We start from the raw sequence: 20727 nt of genomic DNA, 5'->3' as shown, positions 1-20727 counted from the left end.
ATAGCAGACACACAGGAACCCAATAAGTACACAGGAATCAGCCAGTCACTGCTGCTAGAGTTCGGGAAGAAGCACTGGGAGGCCAGGGCAGGGGAGTGAAGGCGGCCCCCAGGAAGCAACACATGACCAAGAGCTGAAAACCAGGCAAACAAAGGTGCCCTCTCAGCAGAGACAGTACTTTGTCCAGGTCCCTGGGGGAGAAGACAAAACCAAGGCTCTGAGAAAACGCAACCCAGCAGCTCCAAGAAGATGCCCAAGCCCACAGATCAGAAGCAGCTCATTGCCTGGCTGAGATCAGCTTGAGGGTCTTGAGGCAGAGATCTGGGGGTGAGTTGTGACCCAGAAAGAGGAAATGCAAATGGAGGGCTGCCCCTCAGAGCCTTGCAGGCCGGGGAGGAGGAGGGGACTTTATCCTCTGGGCAAGGACAAAGAGGAGCCACTGGGGGATTCCCAAGTGGGTATGTGGAAGGGGGTCGTGCTCAGATTTGATGTAAGGTGGGTCAACCAGTTGCCCTGTGGAGAATGGAGTGGGACAGACAGAAAGAGGCACAACAGTGTCAGCTGGGAAGAGGCGAGATCTCCCACTCAAGCCCAGGGACCCACTACTGAGGAGACAGGACGCTCCAAATCCTTCTCCATCTGATGGAGCGGGTAGGGGAGTCTGGGCTACAGTACCAGAATGATGATTAAACTCTGACATGACAGAGAAGCTACAGCAGATGGCCTTGCAAAAGAAAAAGAAGAAAGGAAGAAAAATAAGGTTTGCCCCAAGGAACTCAGCAAAAGTACATCTCCCCTTACATTTTAGAACACATTAGTATACCATGGATCTTAATTATACTAACATTCATTGAGCATTTATGTGTCCAGGGTAATGTGCTAAATCATTTTCTCATTCCATCTCATTATACCTTTCTATCCATTACACAATTCAACAAACATGGCTGGGCGCGGTGGCGCACGCCTGTAATCCCAGCACTTGGGAGGCTGACGCAGGAGGATCATTGTGAGTTCAAGGCCAGCCTGGGCTACAAAGTGAGTTCAAGACCATCCTGAACTGCATAGCAAGACCCTGTCTCAAAAAGACAAAAAAAAAAATTCAACAAACATGCATTACCAGACAGCACATAGGTAAGAGAAACAAAGGCCCTCCCATTAAGCTTCCACGTCAAAGGGAAAGCTAGAGGCTACACAAAGAAACAGTATTTCAGGGAGCCATAAGAACAATGAAGAAAACAAAGCTGAGTGAGGGGCTAAGGAAAAATATATTTTAGGAATGGTGATCAGAAAGGACTTCCTGAGCTGGGGGTAGAGCTCAGCAGCACAAGCGCTTGCCTAGCAAGCACAAGGTCCTGAGTTCGATTCCCAGTACAAAAAAAAAAAAAAAAAAAAAAAAAGACTTCCTTGAAGAGTCAACTTTTCTTTCCTCTGGAAGTCCTGGGATGGAACCCAGCATCTCACAGTTTCTAGACTATCACGGAGCCACATGCCAGCCCAGGAGCTAACTTAGGAACAGACACACAGAAAACAGGACCAAGCCAGGCATGGGTAAAGGTGGGGGTAAAAAACAGCAAGGGCAGAGCCCCATTGAGAGAGAATGAGGTGTTTTAATGTGCAAAAAGGAGACCAAGGTAGCCAGAGCAGGGTGGGCAGAGAATGGCAAGATGCAAGGCTGAAAGGCAGACAGGGACCAAAGGCGACGGGAAGATCTTCTATTCACTCCAAGCAGACAAACGGGAAGCTGTAACAGACTGCTTTGCCCATCATGTAGCGGAGGAACCTGGGAGGTGTAAGAGTAGATCCAAACTAAAAGGAGATGGTGGTAAGAAATGATGGCATTCAACGTGCATCTTGAAAGTGGGATAAAGACTTACGGTGGAGGAGCCAGGAGCCAGGCGTAGTGGTGCACACCTGTAATCCCAGCACTAGGGAGGCTGAGGCAGGAGGATCGCTGCAAGTTCGAGGCCAGCACGGGCTACAAAATGAGTTCAGTGCCAGCCTGAACTGCACAGGGAGACCCTGTCTCAAAAAGACAAAATAAATAAAATAAAATAAAGACTTACGGTGGAACAATGAACAGAAAGCCTCAATGAATGGTTTTGGTACTAAGCATGATTCATCAGGTATCAAACAAACAAAATTATGAAAACAAACAAAAATTAGGAAAATTGGAAGACGGCTGACTGAGAAAAACTGAACGGTAATGAATAATAGTTGCTATGCTCTCAACATTCTCATTTTAAATATGAACACAGTGCTTTAGAGAAGTCAAATAACCTGTCCAAGTTCACCCAGCTTGTAAAGAGCTGCCAGAAAGTGGAAACTACTTTCCTATATATTTATATCATCCAACTTACAGAGGAGGAAACTGAGGCCCAGAGATGTGAAAGCCAGACAGCTAGGAAGTAGCAGGACTTAAACATCGGATCCAGTAAGATATATTTTCCAGGCCGGGCGCGGTGGCGCACATCTGTAATCCCAACACTCAGGAGGCTGAGGTAGGAGGATCGTTGCGAGTTCGAGACCAGCCTGGGCTACAAAGTGAGCTCAAGGCCGGCCTGAACTGCATAGCGAGACCCTGTCTCAAAAAGGACCAAAAAAAAAAAAAAAAAAAAAGATATATTTTCCAAAAGAGAAGGGCCGGGAAACTGATACGGAACCTAGGGGTTCGGTCAAAAAGGATCTGGGGTTTCAATAAAATCACATCTTCTGATTCTTTCGTTTGAAACTCCCCAAGGTGTCCAGGAGGACACCCTAGAGCGGGAGCTGTTGAGAGGACGGCACTGTCACCATCTCAGAATCACAACTGCTAATTGAAATGCATATCCGTGGATTACCAGCTTAGATCTGCGGAAGTGAGACCCGGGATCTGCACTTTTTAAATCAGAGATCCAGAATCTTTCTCCGCCAATTCAGTTGGAGAACTGCGGAATTACAGTTTGAACCTAAAAAGCCATCCCTGAAACGAGCAGTCTAGACTACGCCGGCCACTTGACACGGCTGAGCCTCCGCTCGCTGCACCGTCAACAAGACGCGGGGAACGAGCTCCGCGACAGAAAAGCGGCCTCTCTTTCGCACGTAGACTCAAACCAACAAGCTAGCAGGTCCGCAGGAGCCGCGGGGTATTCTGGGAAACAGAGGGGCCCAGCTCGCCGTGAAGCACTGTGGGACACAGCGGGGCGTCAGGCGCTCCTCGACTCCAGCTTCGCTCGCACCTAAAACCGCCACGTTTCAATTCAGGACGCCCTCCGTGGGCGTGGGCGTCGTGGATACCGCCTGACGTAAGCACCCGTCTCGCGTCTGGGTACCTCAGTTGCTACTAAGAGACGCCTACCAAAAACAGTGACGGATTTCTGAGCGTACCTTCGCTTTACGGCTCCTGCGCTTTTCCGCCGAATCCTCGGGAAGCGGAAAGGCAGTTTACGACAGCGCCGGTCGCGTTTACGGCGCCGGTGTTTGCGCGCGCATGTTTTTTCCCCTCCCGGTTCTTCAGGCTGCTGCTAGTATTGTCTTCTCTGGCCCTGACCATCTGTCGCCATCCAGGCCGTCCGGGGCTGTTGCAGGTGAGCGGCGTGTTTCGTAGGGTCCTGCGGACCTGTAGAGCCAGCTCAGACTTTGCCTGGGCTTCGAGGGCCTCCCGGAAGAGACCTGTCTCACGTCCCCTCCTGTCGTCGTCGCTGCCCCACTGCTGGGCGGGGCGGGAGTCGGCCTTCCGGGGTCCCGGGCGGGCACCCTGCGGCTTGCGGGACGCGACCCAGTGTGTGAGGTCCCTCACTTTAGTCTCCGCTCAAAGGCCGTGTCACTTAACCCAGATGGGTCACGGGGTATTCCCAAAGGGGTCGGAGCTTCCGTGAGTTCTCGGCGCCCCGCGGAGCGTGTTCTGGGGGCTGTAGGCTGTAAAGCGGACGGCTGTTAGAGGCCATCCCTGGTCTGAAAGCCACCCCACCTGTAGGCCGGGGATTAATGGCTTCCGATTTGCAGTGACAGTGATCTGCACGTTACTGTAACCTGCCGGCGACAGGGCCCCTCTCGCTGTCCTGTTGGTGCCTCCCCACCCTGCCCCTGCGGCCAGTACAGCTGTCACGTCCTCTAGCCGAACGGTTCAGTTTCTTCTAATGATTCTTTTGTGCCCACCCTGTTTTGTATTTGCTGAAGCCAAAGACGTCACCCTCCCCCCTCGCCTCCGCGATTCTCCAAGAGATGATGAACAGCAAACCTTGGGTCTGTTCTCCATCTCGCTTCTGACAACTGGATTTTTAAAGTGTCTTCGAGACATCGTTGCTGTGTTGTCCAAAAAAACCCAAATTTTTTCAGGCTACTGCCTAACTATAATGTAAAGAAGGCTAGACTTGGGTACACAACCCTGCAAATCTAATCTATTTTTGTTTTGGGTTTCGTTTTATTTTGGGGGGTTTTTTTGGCGGGGTTGTCATTTTGAGACAGGATCTCGCTATGCAGTTCAGGCCGGCCTTGAGCTCACTTTGCAGCCCAGGCGGGCCTCAGACTAGCAGTGATCCTCCTGCCTCAGCCTCCCCAGTGCAGGGATTACAGGCGTGCGCCACCACGCCGGGTGCTCAGATCTGTTTTTGAAGTGTTGGGCAGATAGCTGCTCGGTGTAGCTCAGCTTCAAATTATCTATTAAATGGGAAGGTGGGGAGATCACTGGTGTTGGAGTATTCACCATAGTACTCGACACATTGTAGGAGCTCAGTAAAAGTTTTCTTAAGGTGAATAGCTTTGAGACCACCCCTCCTTCTCTTCTGTTCACTTCTTATAGCTTTGCTTAAGTTCAGATTTAAGAGTATGCAGCTCCCAGCTATACTACCAGTTGCTGCTCTTCAAATGTCATCTTGTAGAAAGCCTGCATCTCCATCAAGGGGCATTGAGGAAAGGTTAATAAGCTCAGTATACCTGTACTCTGATTGTTCTCCAAACGTCAGGGAATAATTTGCATGATGAATATTGCTCCAGAAACTCACCTGAGCATTTTTAGAGGGTTGCCATGGTTCAAAGTGCTATAAAGCTACAGATTTTTACTCTGCTGAGATGAGCTGCACGATTACACGGAGTGTGGATTCTGGAACCACACTGCCTGGATTCAAATTTTTCATCAACTAGCATTGTGACTTCGAGTGAATTCTTAATTTCATGGTGCCTTGGTTTTTTTGTCTGGAGAATGGGACTGTTGCTGGATCCTACTTACAAGCTTATTAGGAGGATTTAGTGAGTTAATGCGTGGTAGGCATGAAGAACAAGGCCTGATACCTGTAATACTTAAGAACATTTGACATATAGCCACTTTGGCCTAAGACAGTGGTGGTGAACTGATGGTACGTGTGCCCCAGTGGACTGTTTGTATCATTGAAAGCTCTAAAAGGTTCGCCATTACTGGTCTAAGATTTAAGGTGACCTCCTTGGCCATCTGGCAGGTGCAGGTCTTTTGCCTGGTTCTGTGCCGACTTGCTCTGCACACAGGATTTGCACTGATAGCATAAATTTGGAAGAACAAGAAAGGGAAATTGAATTTAAGGGGGAAAAAAATGCAGATCCTCTTTAAGTACTCTGTGTATATGTATATTTGCAGATCTGAATTATGTGACATTAAAAAAGCATTTTCATGTCCATTACCTAGCAAGACTAAATTATTATTTATTTTGTAGATGAACACACCAAGACTTACGGAAATTAAATGCTGTGTGCCTTAGTGAGGACACCTGGGTTTCTGAGAGCCAAACCCTATTACATGTGAAAAGATGTTGCTAATGAAATCTGTAAGGCGCCACTCAGGAAACCATTATTTTATGTCACACTAAGAAAGACAAACTGCTGACTGTGGCACCCCATCAAGTGTAACGTGCAGGTTCCATTCAGACTTTTTACAGTGAAAAAGAGGGTGTCCTAGAATTAATGAAATGGGATAAATCAGTTTTGTTGTTTTCTGAGTTTTAAGTATTCACTAAGTTATTTACAAAACATTGTTAGTTACATTGGTAGTAGCTCAGTGGTTGAGGGTTCTATTTTTTATACTACATTTTGAATTTTAGCGTTCATGTCTTATCCTGCATAGACATTGTTTTGTACTTTGGACCCTTTCCCACATTATTTTTTAAGGTTTTAGAAGATGGCGAAGTTCATGACACCTGTGATCCAGGACAACCCCTCAGGCTGGGGTCCCTGTGCAATTCCAGAACAGTTTCGGGATATGCCCTACCAGCCATTCAGCAAAGGAGACCGCCTAGGAAAGGTACCTGGCTGCCAGCGGGAGTCTGGATCTTTTAAGCTGTAGCCGCGTCTTTGCATGAGTTCCTGTTTCGGTTTTCTCAAAAGCTTAGCTTAGCTTCTGTGTTCCCTACAGAGGTACCAGTTGAGAAGAGGTATGACCCAAAAGCCATCAGAGAAGGGAGGCTGGGCCCTTACAAAGTCATTGTGAGCTAGTTCTAATTCTTCGTCACACAGTGTCCCTCGTTTTCAGGGGTTTCTGGGTCAGTAAAAACTTGCCTGATTGACCTGTGCATTCTGTCTTTCTTCGTTGCCTTTAATAGGTTGCAGACTGGACAGGTGCCACGTACCAGGATAAGAGGTACACAAGTAAGTGTTCTTCACCGACTGCCCGGATCAGGGCCTTGGGAGAATTGTTACTTTCCCTAACAACCTTCTTCTGAAAGCTTTCTAGGAAGGGAAGGGTGCTGACAGTCAGTGATAATTTTTATGAGTACATCCTGGACTGTAATAACTATATTTTTTTAAGTACCCTGAGACTATTCATTAAAGAGGTCTGGACATTTTTATTGGGGGTTTTCCCTGATGTTTTGAAAATCTATTGAACACACTGCTATTTTGTATGCCATTGCCTGGGATTTAACTTCTAGAGCCAGTCGATGAACTCCAGGTTTAAAACCCCTGGCTTTAAGATCCTGGTAAGGTAAAGACTTTTTCTCTGCCCCAATTAAGATTGTTGGAAGTGCTGCCTGGAATACAGAATTAAGATGTCTTAGTGGGACAGCTGCATGCCTGTAATCCAAGCACTCCAGGGAGCTCAGGAAGGAGGACTGCAAGTTTCGAGCCCAGCCTGAGCAATTTAGCGACTTAGTGGGACCCATCTCAAGATTTTAAATGGTGTAGCTCAGTGCAGAGGCCTTGGGTTTCAATATCCGGAGATGTCCAGGGCTTAGACCAGCAAGAAAGTATTATGATCCATCAGATGTATCTGCCTTGGGCATCAGGTGATGGGAATGGTGATGTGCACAGGCTGTCTTGTCCAGCTCTTTAGACCTGAGCTTTTCAAACTTGAAAGTGCATATGAATCACCTGGGGCTCTTGCTGGTTCTGTTTCAGTAGGTCTGGGGTGGGGCTGTGAATCTGCATACCTAACAAGCTTCTGGCCCGCGGTGCAGGTCCCAAGACCACACTTGAAAGAATGAGGTGTCAGGCTCCTGCGTGTGGATACAGTGTGTGGTGGTGGTTATTACATGTCATTGTCTGTGCTTCCAGATAAATACTCCTCTCAGTTTGGTGGTGGAAGTCAATATGCTTATTTCCATGAGGAGGATGAAACTAGCTTCCAGCTGGTGGACACGGCCCGCACACAGAAGACGGCCTACCAGCGGAACCGGATGAGGTTTGCACAGGTAGGCCAAGTGCGAACAGCCTGTCCATTTTGGAGCTATTAGTGTTGGGTATCTCCGGCTATTAAACGTGCTACCTTGTGAACACTGAGGAGAGAGAACAGTATAGCATAGCTTTCTAGTGAAACCCAAGTGGTGGTTCAGTAGAAAACTTGTGCCAAAGTAAACTTGTACTGGGACCCGGTGTGCACTTAGTTTAGATTTCCGTTCCAGTAGCTTGGACATCATACTGCCTATCCTATACATAAAGGTTTGTGCTGGATAAAACGTGCAGCACTTAATTGCCTCCCTTAATTGCTGTATCCAAACTTTATTAAGTAGATAGTCCAGTCAGGCTATGTCTCACTGCATAAAGAAACAAACTTCACAGCTTGAATTTGAAGACCAATAAACCTACTTCAGTGGAAAATACTGGGAATATGGATGTAAGCTAATTCCATCCCCACTAAAACTCTCAGGCTTGATGCTACAGAATAGGACAGACTAAAATGTGAAACTTGGAGTTTTGCATCCTGAACTTACTCTAAAGACCTCCATGAGCCTTACCTATCATAAGCCAAAGCCCTTAAGATTTTAACATGGGTGTCTTCTTCCCAGCGGAACCTCCGTAGAGACAAAGATCGGCGGAACATGATACAATTCAACCTGCAGACCCTGCCTAAGAGTGCCAAGCAGAAAGAGAGGTGAGATTGCCTTCTGCTAAAGCAAAGGGTGCTTCCTAGACTGGCCGTACCTAGAAGTCAGGGGACCAGATCTAGAGGGTGGCTCTTTCCCTGCCATTGAAAAAAGTGAAAAAAAATTCCTAAGGCCACTCAGCGCCACCGTACAGCCTGTTGTTTCCCAGCAGTCAGGTGCAGCAGATAGCTTAGGCAGGAAGCGGCCTACTTGTGGTGGGCATGCGCACTGAAGCAACACAGAGTGCCTTGTCCTGGCTCAGATTTACAGAACACAGTTCTGGAAAATCCCATTTACACTGTTCTGTGGGGCCTCTTAGCTGTGAGTACGGGCTGGGGCTGCCATAAACAGTCCCTATGCAGACACCTGGTCAGTGTTTGGGGGCCCCATCTCCAGTGTGTGCCCATGTGGTCATTGTCTTTTTTATGTAAGCCCATAACTCAGAAGAGCAAGGGTGATGATAAGGTTCACCTGGGGAAGGACAGCTCTGCCTTTTAAAAAACCACTGACTTAAACACCCGCACTGAGATCTCCATATTTTTTTTTTTTTTTAGAGAACGCATCCGGCTACAAAAAAAATTCCAGAAGCAATTTGGAGTGAGGCAGAAATGGGACCAAAAATCACAGGTAGTGGATCCATACCAAAGTTCTGTCTGGGAGTTTGGTTTTGTTTCTGTAACAGCTTTGAGATGTGATTCATATACTATCTAGTTGGGTGGCTTCTAGTGTATTCAGAGTTACAGTCAATTTCTGATCATTGTCATCATCCTAAAAAGAAATTCTGGGGCTGGGGATTTAGCTCAGCGGCAAAAGCGCCTGCCTGGCAAGCGCAAAGTCGTGAGTTCGGTTCCCGGTACTGGAGAAAAACCAAAAAAAAAAAAAAGAAATTCTGTACCCTTCAGCACCCACCTCCGTCACCCCAACCTTAGGCAACTACTAATTATTTTTTGTCTCTGTTTTCTTGTTCTGGATATTTCACACAAATGGAATCGTGACGGGGAATCTTTTTGTGACAGGGTTACTTGTATTGAGTATGTTTTTAAGGTCCATCCCTGTTACAGCATGTGTTGGTACAGTCTTGGTATCCATGAAGGGTGGTTCCAGGATGTCCCAGGAATACCAAAATTTTGTGAACACTCAGCTTCTCCTACAGAAAACAGCATAGTATTTGCATATGACCTAAACACATCCTCATATACATGTGATCATCTCTAGATTATTCAGGCTGCTTATCCCTTACCCAAAATGCTTGGGACCAGGAGTGTTTCAAATTTTGGAATAGAATACTGGTTGAGCGTGCCTAATCCAAAGTCAGAAATGCTCTAAAAACAGAAACTTCGAGCTTCATATCAGTGTTCAGTTTCAGGTTTTGGAGCATTTCAGATTTTTGGTAAGGGATGTTCAACCTATAATATCCAATACTGTGTGAGTGTTATGTAATAAGTTTTGTACTGTATTCTTTAGCAAATACCAACAAGAAAAAAGAATGTGTACAGATGTGGTTTTTTTTCTCCAGAATGTCCGCCCCCCCCCACTTTGTTGTATATGCGATTATTTTTGAGATAAGGTTCACTATATTGCCCAAGTTGGTTTTGAACTGCTGGGCTCAAATGATTTCCCCCTTCAGCCTGCACCCCACAATTGGGAGTATAGGTGCACCCACACCCCCCAAAATGTCTTCAGCCTACAGTTGGTTGAATCTGCAGATGTGGAACGTGCATATGGAGAGAGCAGATTATACTTCCATTCCTCAGTTGTTGACAAATGCAGTACCCTTTTGTGGATAGATCACCCTTTGTCAGACCATTGGTGGACACTGCATTTGTTTCCACTTCCACCGGTAATGCTGCTGTGGTGCTCACAGGGGCACCATGCAAATAGTAGGCCCGTGTAAGCAATAGTAGAGTGAGAGTTGTGGAAATTACACTTTGCTGGGTACAGCACTTGCTGAGTCGAGAATAAGTAGTTAATCCTCTGAGAAAATTACAAAGGACCGTTGCATGTTTCCTGAGTGATGTCATTCCCTAAGAGTGAAATTCCCTCTTTTTGAACTCCTGATCCATTCAGTCTTCCTGGATTCTGTCTACTGCTTAATAGTTTGTGTGGGCTGTAGCTTTTTTCCTCAAATGTTTTCACACTACAGAAACCCCGAGACTCTTCAGTTGAAGTTCGCAGTGACTGGGAGGTGAAAGAGGAAATGGATTTTCCTCAATTAATGAAGATGCGCTACTTGGAAGTGTCCGAGCCACAGGACATGTAAGTCGCAGCTGACTTTCCACCATGCCCCGTAGGTATGTGGACCAGCTGGTGATAAGTGTTTCCCTAAGCTGCAGCAGTCCCAAACAGAATTTGAATCACATAAGATGTGATAATGAGTGTATTTCTTAAAAGTCAGGACCAATGGGAAAAGCACAAGGGAGTTTACTGTTACTAAACTGCAGATTTCTTGCAGTGTTCTGGCATCCTGAGGAAGGGATAAATAAAATTAAGGCATGTGGCTCTTTTAAAGAAAAGGAAAAGGAAAGAAAGCAGAAAAAATTTTCTGATATTAAACTCCAGGTTTTTATGCTTCCTGGCATCCTGACCAGCGGCACAGTAAGGTTAAGTCATAAAGCTATGTGGGCAGAAAGGCACTCAACAGTTCTTGGGAAACTGCCTCCTACGGCCATCACCTCAGAGGGCAGGGGGACAGACCTAGCTTCGGGCAGGCAGAGCACCAGGCCAGCAGTTTGCCGTCCCAGGGGCCTCGTGAGCCAGTGCTTCCTGTGCCTGCACTCCCTGTAAAGTGTGGAGGCTGTGCTGGGCGGGATGTGTTGCTGTTTCACAGTCACATCAAGAGCTAAGAGAGGAAAGGGACCTGGCAGGCATGGAGAATTTATCTCGTGTTACAGTAAGAGGCTGTTCTGTCTCTCATGTTAGCCTTCTTGGACAGGACTTCCAATGCCATGGCTTAAAAGCAAAGGAAGGGGGGGTCCTTCCATTTGACCTTATCTTGCCTGTTCTCCCCTCAGTGAGTGTTGCGGGGCCCTGGAGTACTACGACAAAGCCTTCGACCGCATCACCACAAGGAGCGAGAAGCCACTGCGGAGCATCAAGCGCATCTTCCACACCGTCACCACCACAGACGACCCCGTCATCCGGAAGGTGTGCGCCCCCATTCGCCCCTGCCCCTATTAGGAATGCGGCCAGCTTCTACAGCTGAGGCCTCAGAAAGCTCAGAGGACATGGGGATACGTTGTACAGTTGTCACTCATTATTGACAGGGGATTGCTTGGGATCCTGCACATACCAAAACCCGTGCGTGTTCAATCCCTTAGATAAAAGGCGGTAAAATTTCTATGTAACCCGTGCATGCATACCCTCCCATACAGCTCGAATCCTGTCTAGGGTACCTCATAAGGAAACATAAAGGCTATGTAAATAGTGCTGTACTGCACTATTCAGGGAGTAATGACGAAAAGCCTGCATGTGTTCAGTACAGTTAGTTTTGGGGGGGGTTCCCCCCGTAATATTTGGTTGGATTTGCAAGTGCAAAACCCACAGATACAAAGAGCAATTGCATATGTCCAGTCCAGGCCCTCAGATAAGATACTTAGCCATGGCCACTGGGGCAGAATGAAAGGCTTCCTGAATCCTTAGCTGGACACTCGTGAGGGCTCGTGGCTGGTGCTTCCGCTGTGTCCCAGGACAGTGACTGCAGACTGTGGCCACCCACAGGCCACAGCCATCTCAGACTAGGGGAGGGAAGAATGCATCCTCCCTGCCTGTGTGAATGGCAGTCAGACCTCGGTATTGCACACCTTCCTCTCTCACAGCTGGCAAAAACCCAGGGGAATGTGTTTGCCACTGATGCCATCCTGGCCACGCTGATGAGCTGCACCCGCTCAGTGTACTCCTGGGACATCGTTGTCCAGAGAGTCGGATCCAAGCTGTTCTTTGACAAGAGAGACAACTCCGACTTTGGTAAGGAGCTTGCCTTGGAGCAGATCAGACGCTGTGGGTATTGTCCAGAACAATTCCCTGACCCTCAACAATGATCAGAAAGTGATCTGTCTTCCCTAGGGACTGGGCAGCATGTCTGAAGCCCTCCTACCCCCGAGGGACACAGAGAAGGGACTGTCCCCACAGCACTTCCTCAAGGCTTCAGCCTTCTGGATCCTCACATACCCACTACTGTGCCTCCAAATTTTACTTGTTTGCATAGCATTTTCCAGCTCCTGCTACCTCTCAGACCTTACCTAGTGTTAATATTTTTCTTTAAAGTGATGCCATTTTTGGTTTGGTTTTGGTTTTTTTGAGATGAGGTCTTGCTGTATAATTCAGGCTGGCCTTGAGCTCATGGTGATCCTCTTGCCCCAACCTCCTGAGTGCTGGGATTACAGGCATATGCCACCACACCCAGTGTTGCTTATGTATTTATAAAGGAAAAGATACACATGCATACATTTTGTACCATATATGTGTATATATCTGTATACCATAAGTGAATACCACCTTATTCAAAAGATTACAGCATGAAAACAAAGCGCTATAATTACATCCAAAGCTCAAGTATTTTCCTTTGTTAAAAAGCTAATGATATAATACTTGTTTTTAGGAATCCAAAAATAACCTAATGGGGAAAACCTTCTTACTATGTGACTAGTTTTTTGCAAATTAGACATTGAACCCAGGGGCTCATGTGTGCTAGGCAAGCACTCTACCACCAAGCCCTTTTAATTTTTTTATTTTGAAACAGAGTCTCACTAAATTGCCCAGGCTGACCTTAAAACTTACAGACCTCCTGCCTCAGTCTCCCAGTCTGGGATTGCAGGCATGTGGTTGAATTTGTCGTTAGGCAGTACCTAAGGTTGTCGGGGAGCACGTGCCCCCCCCCCCCAGCATTGTCCCCATTAGTAGAAGGTCGTTCTTTGGAGGAAGGACCACTGTGGTTTGGGGCTCCACATCTCCCTGGGTGCTGTATATGTGGTCAGTGACTCTTGTTGTGTAGGTGGGTGACCATGACCATGTCCCCACTTTTCTAGACCTCCTGACAGTGAGTGAGACAGCCAACGAGCCTCCTCAGGACGAAGGTAATTCCTTCAACTCGCCACGTAACCTGGCCATGGAGGCGACTTACATCAACCACAATTTCTCCCAGCAGTGTTTGAGAATGGTGAGTAAGCTTGAGTGGGGACCTCGTGGGCTTTCCATCACCTGCTGTAAACTGAGCATCTGCTTTGCACCAGGCAGGCTTGGCATTGTGGGATTGATCGTGCAGGACAGTTTTAATCTGCCTGTCACAGATTAAAAACTTGGGCTTTGACCTCAGTCTGCCTGACTTTGAGGCACTGTCCACCACCTGATAGCTCCATGGTGTCAGGCATTTTCCTCTGTAAAGTTACAGTGTGATGATTCTTGCCTCACATGGTGAAGTTGTACACTGCTGTGAACAAAATGGAAGTTCCCACCCTCCAGCAGCTTTGATGTTACCGCACAAGGCGGCCTGTGCTGTGATGAAGTGGGGACAGCTGCTGGTGGTTAGCATTCTTTGGGTGCTGAGCCTCAGGAGGAGGAAAACAGGCATGAAACACAGAGGGAGCCGGGCATGACATCCACTGTGACGGAGCAGTGCTGGGTCTGGCTGATAGGGCTCGGGAACATCGTTAGCACTGTACCGTGACGGCTTTGTCATTTCTGCAGGGGAAGGAAAGATACAACTTCCCCAACCCAAACCCATTTGTGGAGGATGACATGGATAAGAACGAAATTGCCTCTGTTGCGTACCGGTACGTCATTCCTGGCGGGGAAGGCAACCCTGTCCTGGTGGGTGACGCACTTGCGCAGAGGACCTCGGGTGACTCAGTTTCCTCTTCCTTGCAGTTACCGCAGGTGGAAGCTCGGAGATGACATTGACCTTATTGTCCGCTGCGAGCATGACGGCGTCATGACAGGAGCCAATGGGGAAGTGTCCTTCATCAACATCAAGACACTCAACGAGTGGGACTCCAGGGTGAGGTGCTGCCTGTCACCTTCCTCAAGCCTGCGTTCTGGCCCCACAGTGCACGCTGTCCTGGGCTGCCTGTGCACACTTCCTTTTCCCTTTCATTACCCACAGAGCTACCTAGGGGGCTTTGTCCTGCGGAGGTTTTTCCTCCACTTAGTTCCTCACTGACAGAGAGGAGTGACCTTAAGTTTTTAGAACTTACTGCTGCTTTTACACACAGGAACCAGCGCTTCCCTTCAGTACTCTCTTCTCTGTTCCGTTCTGATCTCCGTTGGCCTCTGCTCTCTGTGTGCAGCTCACTTTGATCTCCCTTTGCTATCTGGGTCACCAGTTCTGCACGCCGCGTGGCTCTGCACCAGCCCTCGCCACTCTTCTGCCTTTCAGTTCCTTTCTCCAACTCCTTCACTTACTGAACTTGGAGATGCTGCGAAGCACTCAGAATTGACCCTTGCGAGGCACCTTGAAAGAAGCCTGCTTCCCGTCCCCTTCGCGTTCTCCTCCGCCACCACTCGTGCCTCTTTCTCAACTACCCAGGCTCATGTTCCACATGGGGCTTAGCATGAGCAGCCACTGTGCAGAATAAAGGACACAGGGTGGTAGCGGGCGGGGGCCAGCTGCACAGAGTGGCTCTCCAGGTGTGCTAGAGAGGGCCGTCTCATGCTGATTCCCTGGCACCACACCTGCTGAACACACAGCCCTGGGGCTGGACTCCACTGTGAGCTCCGTGTAGCACTTGGTGCTGTAGTGCCTGCGTCTCTTTGCCCAGCGTGTTACTACACTGTTGTGAGGTTGCACATCTCTGCCCCCTTCATCTGCTGTGTTTGCTGAGCCCCCTTTTGACTCCCAAGGGAGCCTTCTGCTAGGGTCAGTCCCCTCCGCAGCTCTCCTTGCCGTAAGTACTAAGCTTAATACAGGCTTGTGTTCGTGTCCTGGACTTCAGAACACGTTAACAGAAACTTAGTGGCTTCAGATAATACCCGTTTAGCATTAGCTCATAGTGTTGTCTGGCAGAGGGGGCTACACCTTGTGGTTTCATTCTCCACTGGGGGATTCAAAAGGCTGAAATCAAGAGGTCAGTAGAACTGAGCTCTGAAAGTTCTTGAAAGAAATCCACCGAAGCTCATTCTAGCTGGTGGCAGGGTTCACATCCTTGCAGCTGTACAGTTGAGGCCCCTGTTGCTTACTAACTCAGCTGGGGACCTCTTTGAGCTCCTAGAGAATACCTCATTCCTTATTCTATCTCTCCCAAGCCAGCAATGACACAACATATCCTTGGCTCTGACAGCTACACCCAGACTTCGGTCTCCTGCGGTTGGGGAAGGGCCACCCACAGTCTGCCGTACTGATTTGCACCTCCTGGCTCAGAAGCCCTTTTGACACACTAAGACAGCATAAATTTCATCAGTGTCAAAGGTTGCATCTGCAGTGCAGGAGACGCGAGGGTCACTGGAGTCATCTTAGACTGCTGCCACCCCAAGTCAGCTGAACTCTATAAAAACATTCCTTGGCTCTTTGACATTTGACAGATATACACACACACACAGACACACGCACACCATTGTTCTCTGACAACACACTTTCTCCTTCCATAATCCTTCAGAATTTCTTTCTCGCAAGAACTGAGAAAGTTGGGGAACCTCTGCAATGTGACCCTTGACCATTCCTTCACTTTACTCTGGTCCAGTCCAGTTTCCCACATGGTAAATAAGGCGGCAGAGATCTCTGGGTCCTCAGTTGTCACTGTGTGTGGGTGTCTATGGAACATCACGCTCTAAGCCCCTCGCCTTTGGCACGTGTCTGCCCTGCCCAAGGCTGGCCCAGCCTGTCCTTCCACCATGCATCTTGGACCTCTGTCCCTGTCACCTGCCCCGCTGATCACCCGTCGCTCATCCTCTGTGAAGCCCTCCTCACCACTAACTTTGCATGTGTCCATCTGCCCTTCTAGACGCACTCTTAGGAAAGAGGAATTGGATCTTGTTGAGTGTTTGCTGCATGGTGGGCTATCCAAGAGGGGTAGCCGTACTTTTCCACTTCTTCCCCACTACCTAGTCAGCAGACAAGGCAGCTCCCTGTCTGGCTGCCACAGAAGCTCCTGCCCTTGGGCACAGGGCTGACGGCGTTCCTTCCACAGCACTGTAATGGCGTTGACTGGAGGCAGAAGCTGGACTCGCAGCGTGGAGCTGTCATCGCCACCGAGCTCAAGAACAACAGCTACAAGCTGGCCCGGTGGACCTGCTGTGCTCTGCTGGCCGGGTCCGAGTACCTCAAGCTCGGGTGAGAATCCTGCCGGGGCCAGGGACCGACCTGGGAGGAAGGGGCGCGGCGGGGTCGGGGAATGATGGTGTGGCTCTTCCCTTCTTCTTGGGGAAAGCAGCAGACCAGGTGTCACCACTTAACCGCCATTTAAGCCCAGTGTTTCCATCCCTGTGCTGCGCTGTCCCAACTACTCATCTCCCCCACAGTTACGTGTCCCGGTACCACGTGAAGGACTCCTCACGCCACGTTATCCTGGGAACCCAACAGTTCAAGCCCAATGAGTTTGCCAGCCAGATCAACCTGAGTGTGGAGAACGCCTGGGGCATCCTGCGCTGCGTCATCGACATCTGCATGAAGCTGGAGGAGGGCAAGTACCTCATCCTCAAGGACCCGAACAAGCAGGTCATCCGCGTCTACAGCCTGCCCGACGGCACCTTCAGCTCCGATGAAGATGACGAGGATGAGGAGGAAGAGGAGGAGGAAGAGGAAGGTGCGTAGCAAGCCTCAAGTCCAGAGGGATCTGTGGGCTGGAAGGGAACGAGGACCAGAACCAGCCGCATAAAGGGCCAGGGCTGAGGTCTTGGAGGGAAGCAGCTGGGAAAAGCCAGGGAGGGTCTGGTCCCAGCCGGTGCTATAGAGGAAGAAAGGCCAGCTCCTCCCAGCTCGGTGCCTGCAAGCTGCCTCACCAGCCTCACCATCTGGAGTCTGAGGCGCTACCCCAGCAAGGCCCTGCTCCTAAGGAGGTGTTGAGAACTCCTGAGGTTCAGATAGGAAAGTGGGCCTCACATCACACAGCATAGCTCATTTCTCTTAACACTTGTGTCTTTCAGAGGAAGAAGCTTAAACCAGACTGATGTGGAACTGGAGTTTAATTCTACCAATCCCGGGAGGGTTGATGCCTAGGGGAAGGTCTGTCTGCCTCCTGCTCTCTTGCCGGTTGGCAGGTGGAATAAAGTTGAAGTCTGTGTAGTCGCTTCCCTTCATCGTGTGGCTCCATTCAGGATGTACGGCCCTGCCACCTCCCTGGGGCCCTGGGGCTCTGCGGGTTCTGTGTGGAGTTCATACAGAGGGTCCTGTCATGTGTTCTTGGGCCTTGTTGGACTTAAATTCGTACTACAGGGTGAAGATCCTACTGTTTTGTTCTGGGAACCCTTGGTACTACCCTTTCCTAGGAGAAGGTGAGCCGTGGAGTGACACCTGTGCAGGGCCCTTAAGAAGCCCAGGGTCCGCACAGGTGGGCCTACAGCTGCGTGTGAGGCCCTGCACTTTGTGTCAGGTTTTTTGTTTTTTTGGTTTTTGGCTTTTTTCCGGTACTGGGAATTGAACTCATGACCTTGTGCTTGCCAGGCAGGCGCTGTGCCACTGAGCTGAATCCCCAGCCACTTGTGTCAGGTTGTATACAGCTGAAGTGGGGATGGTGGGGCCTGCTCAGGAAGAAGACTTCCTTTGACAGATGGGCCACTGGCAGATCTCAGCCCAGTGCGCACAAAGCAGTGTGTCCTGATAAGTGCTCTGGAAGTGTAGGCTGTGTGGACTTGTAAGTGGATGCTATTCTGTGCTGAACACTGCAAATTACCCTGCCAGAATCATTAATGTGAGCCTTCTATAAACCCCACCTGAGCCTCCAGCAGAGCTAAAGCAGGTAAGGAAAGAGGCTTAGCTGAAGTACAGTTCCTAAAAGTACAGTTTTTCATTTCCCTTTTTGGATTGAACCAAGGGGTGTTCGACCTCTTAAGCCAGAACCCTGGGCTTTTGTTGAGACGGTGTCTTCAAGTTGCCTAGGCTGGCTTCATATTTGGAATCCTTCTGCCTCAGCCTCCCAAGCAGCTAGGGTTACAGGCATGGACTGCTGTACCAGGCTCGTAAAATTGGAATTGTAATCAAACTCAGCCTCAGCAAGCAAGCAGTAGTTATTGATGTTGATATCAGGCATACTGAAAAGAGCAGAAAACATGCTTGAGTTTTAATAAGGAGTGTTAAAAAAAAAATACGGTAGTGACAGGTACCCTGGAGTTTGAATTATGGACCAAGATTCGTCAGAGTGCCTCTTGCAGACCTGCAGCCCAGGCCAGCAGGATGAACTGGATCGTGCAAGTGGTACTGTCACTCATTCTGTCCTCACAGCCACCATGAGATAACATCCCTACCTTAATATGTTTGCCATGCAAAGCTCCAGTCTTTTTTTTTTTTTTTTTTGAGACAGGGTCTCACTATGTAGTAGTGCAGGCTGGCCTCCAACTCATGGCAATCCTCTTGCCTCAGCCTCCTGAGTGCTGGGATTATAGATACGCACCACCATCTCCAGCTGTATGCCAAATAGTGGAGAAAGAGGTGAGGTGCTCTTGGTGACTATGAAAAAACGATTGCTGCCCTAACAGCTTTTCTCTGGTGTTGAAACAGTATGGAGAAAATAGCATTTCTTAGTGGGTACTTAGGCCTGAGAGGTCAGGGAAGACTGGAGCTGCACATTTTAATGAGAAGCAACAGCCATGCCAGGCTGCGAAGTTCTTTCCAGTCTTGCCACAAGAGCGCCAGCTGCGCTTCGAGTGAGTCCTCAGTGCCCTTTGAAAAGGTTCCAGGCCTTCCCTTAACAGGTGCTATATTCTGTCCAGATAAATTGCATGTGAGCTGACACAACACCACTGTGACAAATGACAAACATGGTCCCTTAACCTATCACTTTTTTTTGGTCTTTGAGACAAGGTCTCGCTGTGTAGTTCAGGCTGGCCTTGAGCTCACTTTGTAGCCCAGGCTGGTGTCGAACTCCAGTCCTCCTGCCTCAGCCTCCCGAGTGCTGGGATTACAGGCGTGCCCCACCATCCCCAGTTTAACCTGTTACTTCTTAAAAGCATATTTTGTATTTTTTTCTGAGGCAGACGGAGTTAAAAGCAGTTTTGCTACAATCTGTTAACACTTCAGTTGGGCCTACAGATAGGTAACTGTAAGCAAAAGAACAGAGCTCAGGCATCCTGTAAAACTGGGTCAAACCTTCAACTGTGCATGGAGCCGTGTTAGTCATTTAGGAAATATCAGTCTAAAAGTTGACAAAACAAGCCAGCTATGGCGCACGCCTATAAATCCCAGCACTCGAATCTGAGGCAGGAGGACTGCTATAAGTTTGAGACCAGCCTGAGCTACAAAGCGGGACTCAAAGAAACCAAAATTAAAAAAATAAAAACAATAATAAAAGTTGACAAGATAAAGTTTATTAGCTCTAAATTTACCTAGCCTAACTCAGCACCCTTCAAGATAGGACACCAAGATAAGAAATTGTGACATTCAGCTGTGTCCAGAACTTCCAGACTTAAGCCGAGGGCACCTTGGGTCCCCACAGAGCCTCACATGACTAAAACTGCGCATGAGGCCATGAGGATTCCTCTCTGAAGCCAGGACTGAGCTCATGACGTACTGAACCCCAACCCTCCATGGCACCCCCCGAAAGCTGGGGGACTCCTTTTGCAAATGGACCTGTCTGATCTCTTCATCAGAGTGTGCACCTTTATTTTTCTTAACTTCCCAGTTAAAGCTCTTGCCTGGAAATTCACATTGTTCCTCTCATGTTCGTTTCCATTGCTACCAAAGCCACCCGGGACAATGCAGGGCCATGCACCACCCTGGCAGCACCCTTGATCATGTGCACACCTGCGCCATGCACACTGTCGAAGAACTTGGATTCCAGGCCCCACCTCCTAACTGTGCGGAGCAGGAGGACCTAGAGGCTGCAGATGTCCAATGGGGAACTAAATCCAGGGTGAAGTTTCTGTCTGTTACCTTAAAACTGGGTCTAATCTTTGCTCAGCTCCGTACATGGGCATGTAAATCACTTAAGGAGTGCCTGGGGACCCTAAATTTGCCTAGCCTATCTCTTAAAGACTGAGGCCACCAAGAGAAGAGTAACTAATTTCCAGGACTTGCAAGGACACCCAATTGCCAGCTTTTACATCCCAGCCCCTGGGAGTAATGCTAAGAGTATGAAAACTTTATTGAGAAAGAAATCTCCTGAGAGACAGGAGGGGACTCCAAAGTGGGTTGCAGAGCCCAGTGTGGTGGCACACGCTGTAATCCCAGCACTCAGGAGGCTGAGGCAGGAGGATGGTTCCAAGTTTGAGACAGCCTGGGCTACAAAGTGAGCTCAAGGCCAGCCTGAACTGCACAGTGAGACGCTGTCTCAAAAAGACCAAAAAA

General features: G+C 48.8%; 1 protein-coding gene across 1 annotated transcript; it reads left to right on the top strand.

The window, feature by feature from the left end:
• Positions 1-3157: 3157 nt before the first annotated feature.
• On the top strand, positions 3158-17030 carry Eif3d (eukaryotic translation initiation factor 3, subunit D; the record flags this gene model as incomplete). The annotated part of the gene is given in 14 exon segments (XM_013511591.1): positions 3158-3563; positions 6112-6244; positions 6543-6588; positions 7492-7628; positions 8223-8308; positions 8855-8927; positions 10444-10556; positions 11312-11444; positions 12116-12263; positions 13325-13455; positions 13983-14068; positions 14163-14292; positions 16418-16560; positions 16749-17030. Coding segments are annotated over 13 exon segments (1631 nt in total), but the record flags the coding sequence as incomplete, so codon positions are not given.
• Between the last annotated feature and the right edge of the window lie 3697 nt (positions 17031-20727).

The sequence above is a fragment of the Chinchilla lanigera genome, unplaced genomic scaffold (assembly GCF_000276665.1).
Source record: "Chinchilla lanigera isolate Chin_1 unplaced genomic scaffold, ChiLan1.0 scaffold00012, whole genome shotgun sequence".
NCBI lineage: Eukaryota > Metazoa > Chordata > Mammalia > Rodentia > Chinchillidae > Chinchilla > Chinchilla lanigera.
Note: the sequence above shows the minus strand (reverse complement) of the source record. Positions and strands in the feature narration are given on the sequence as shown.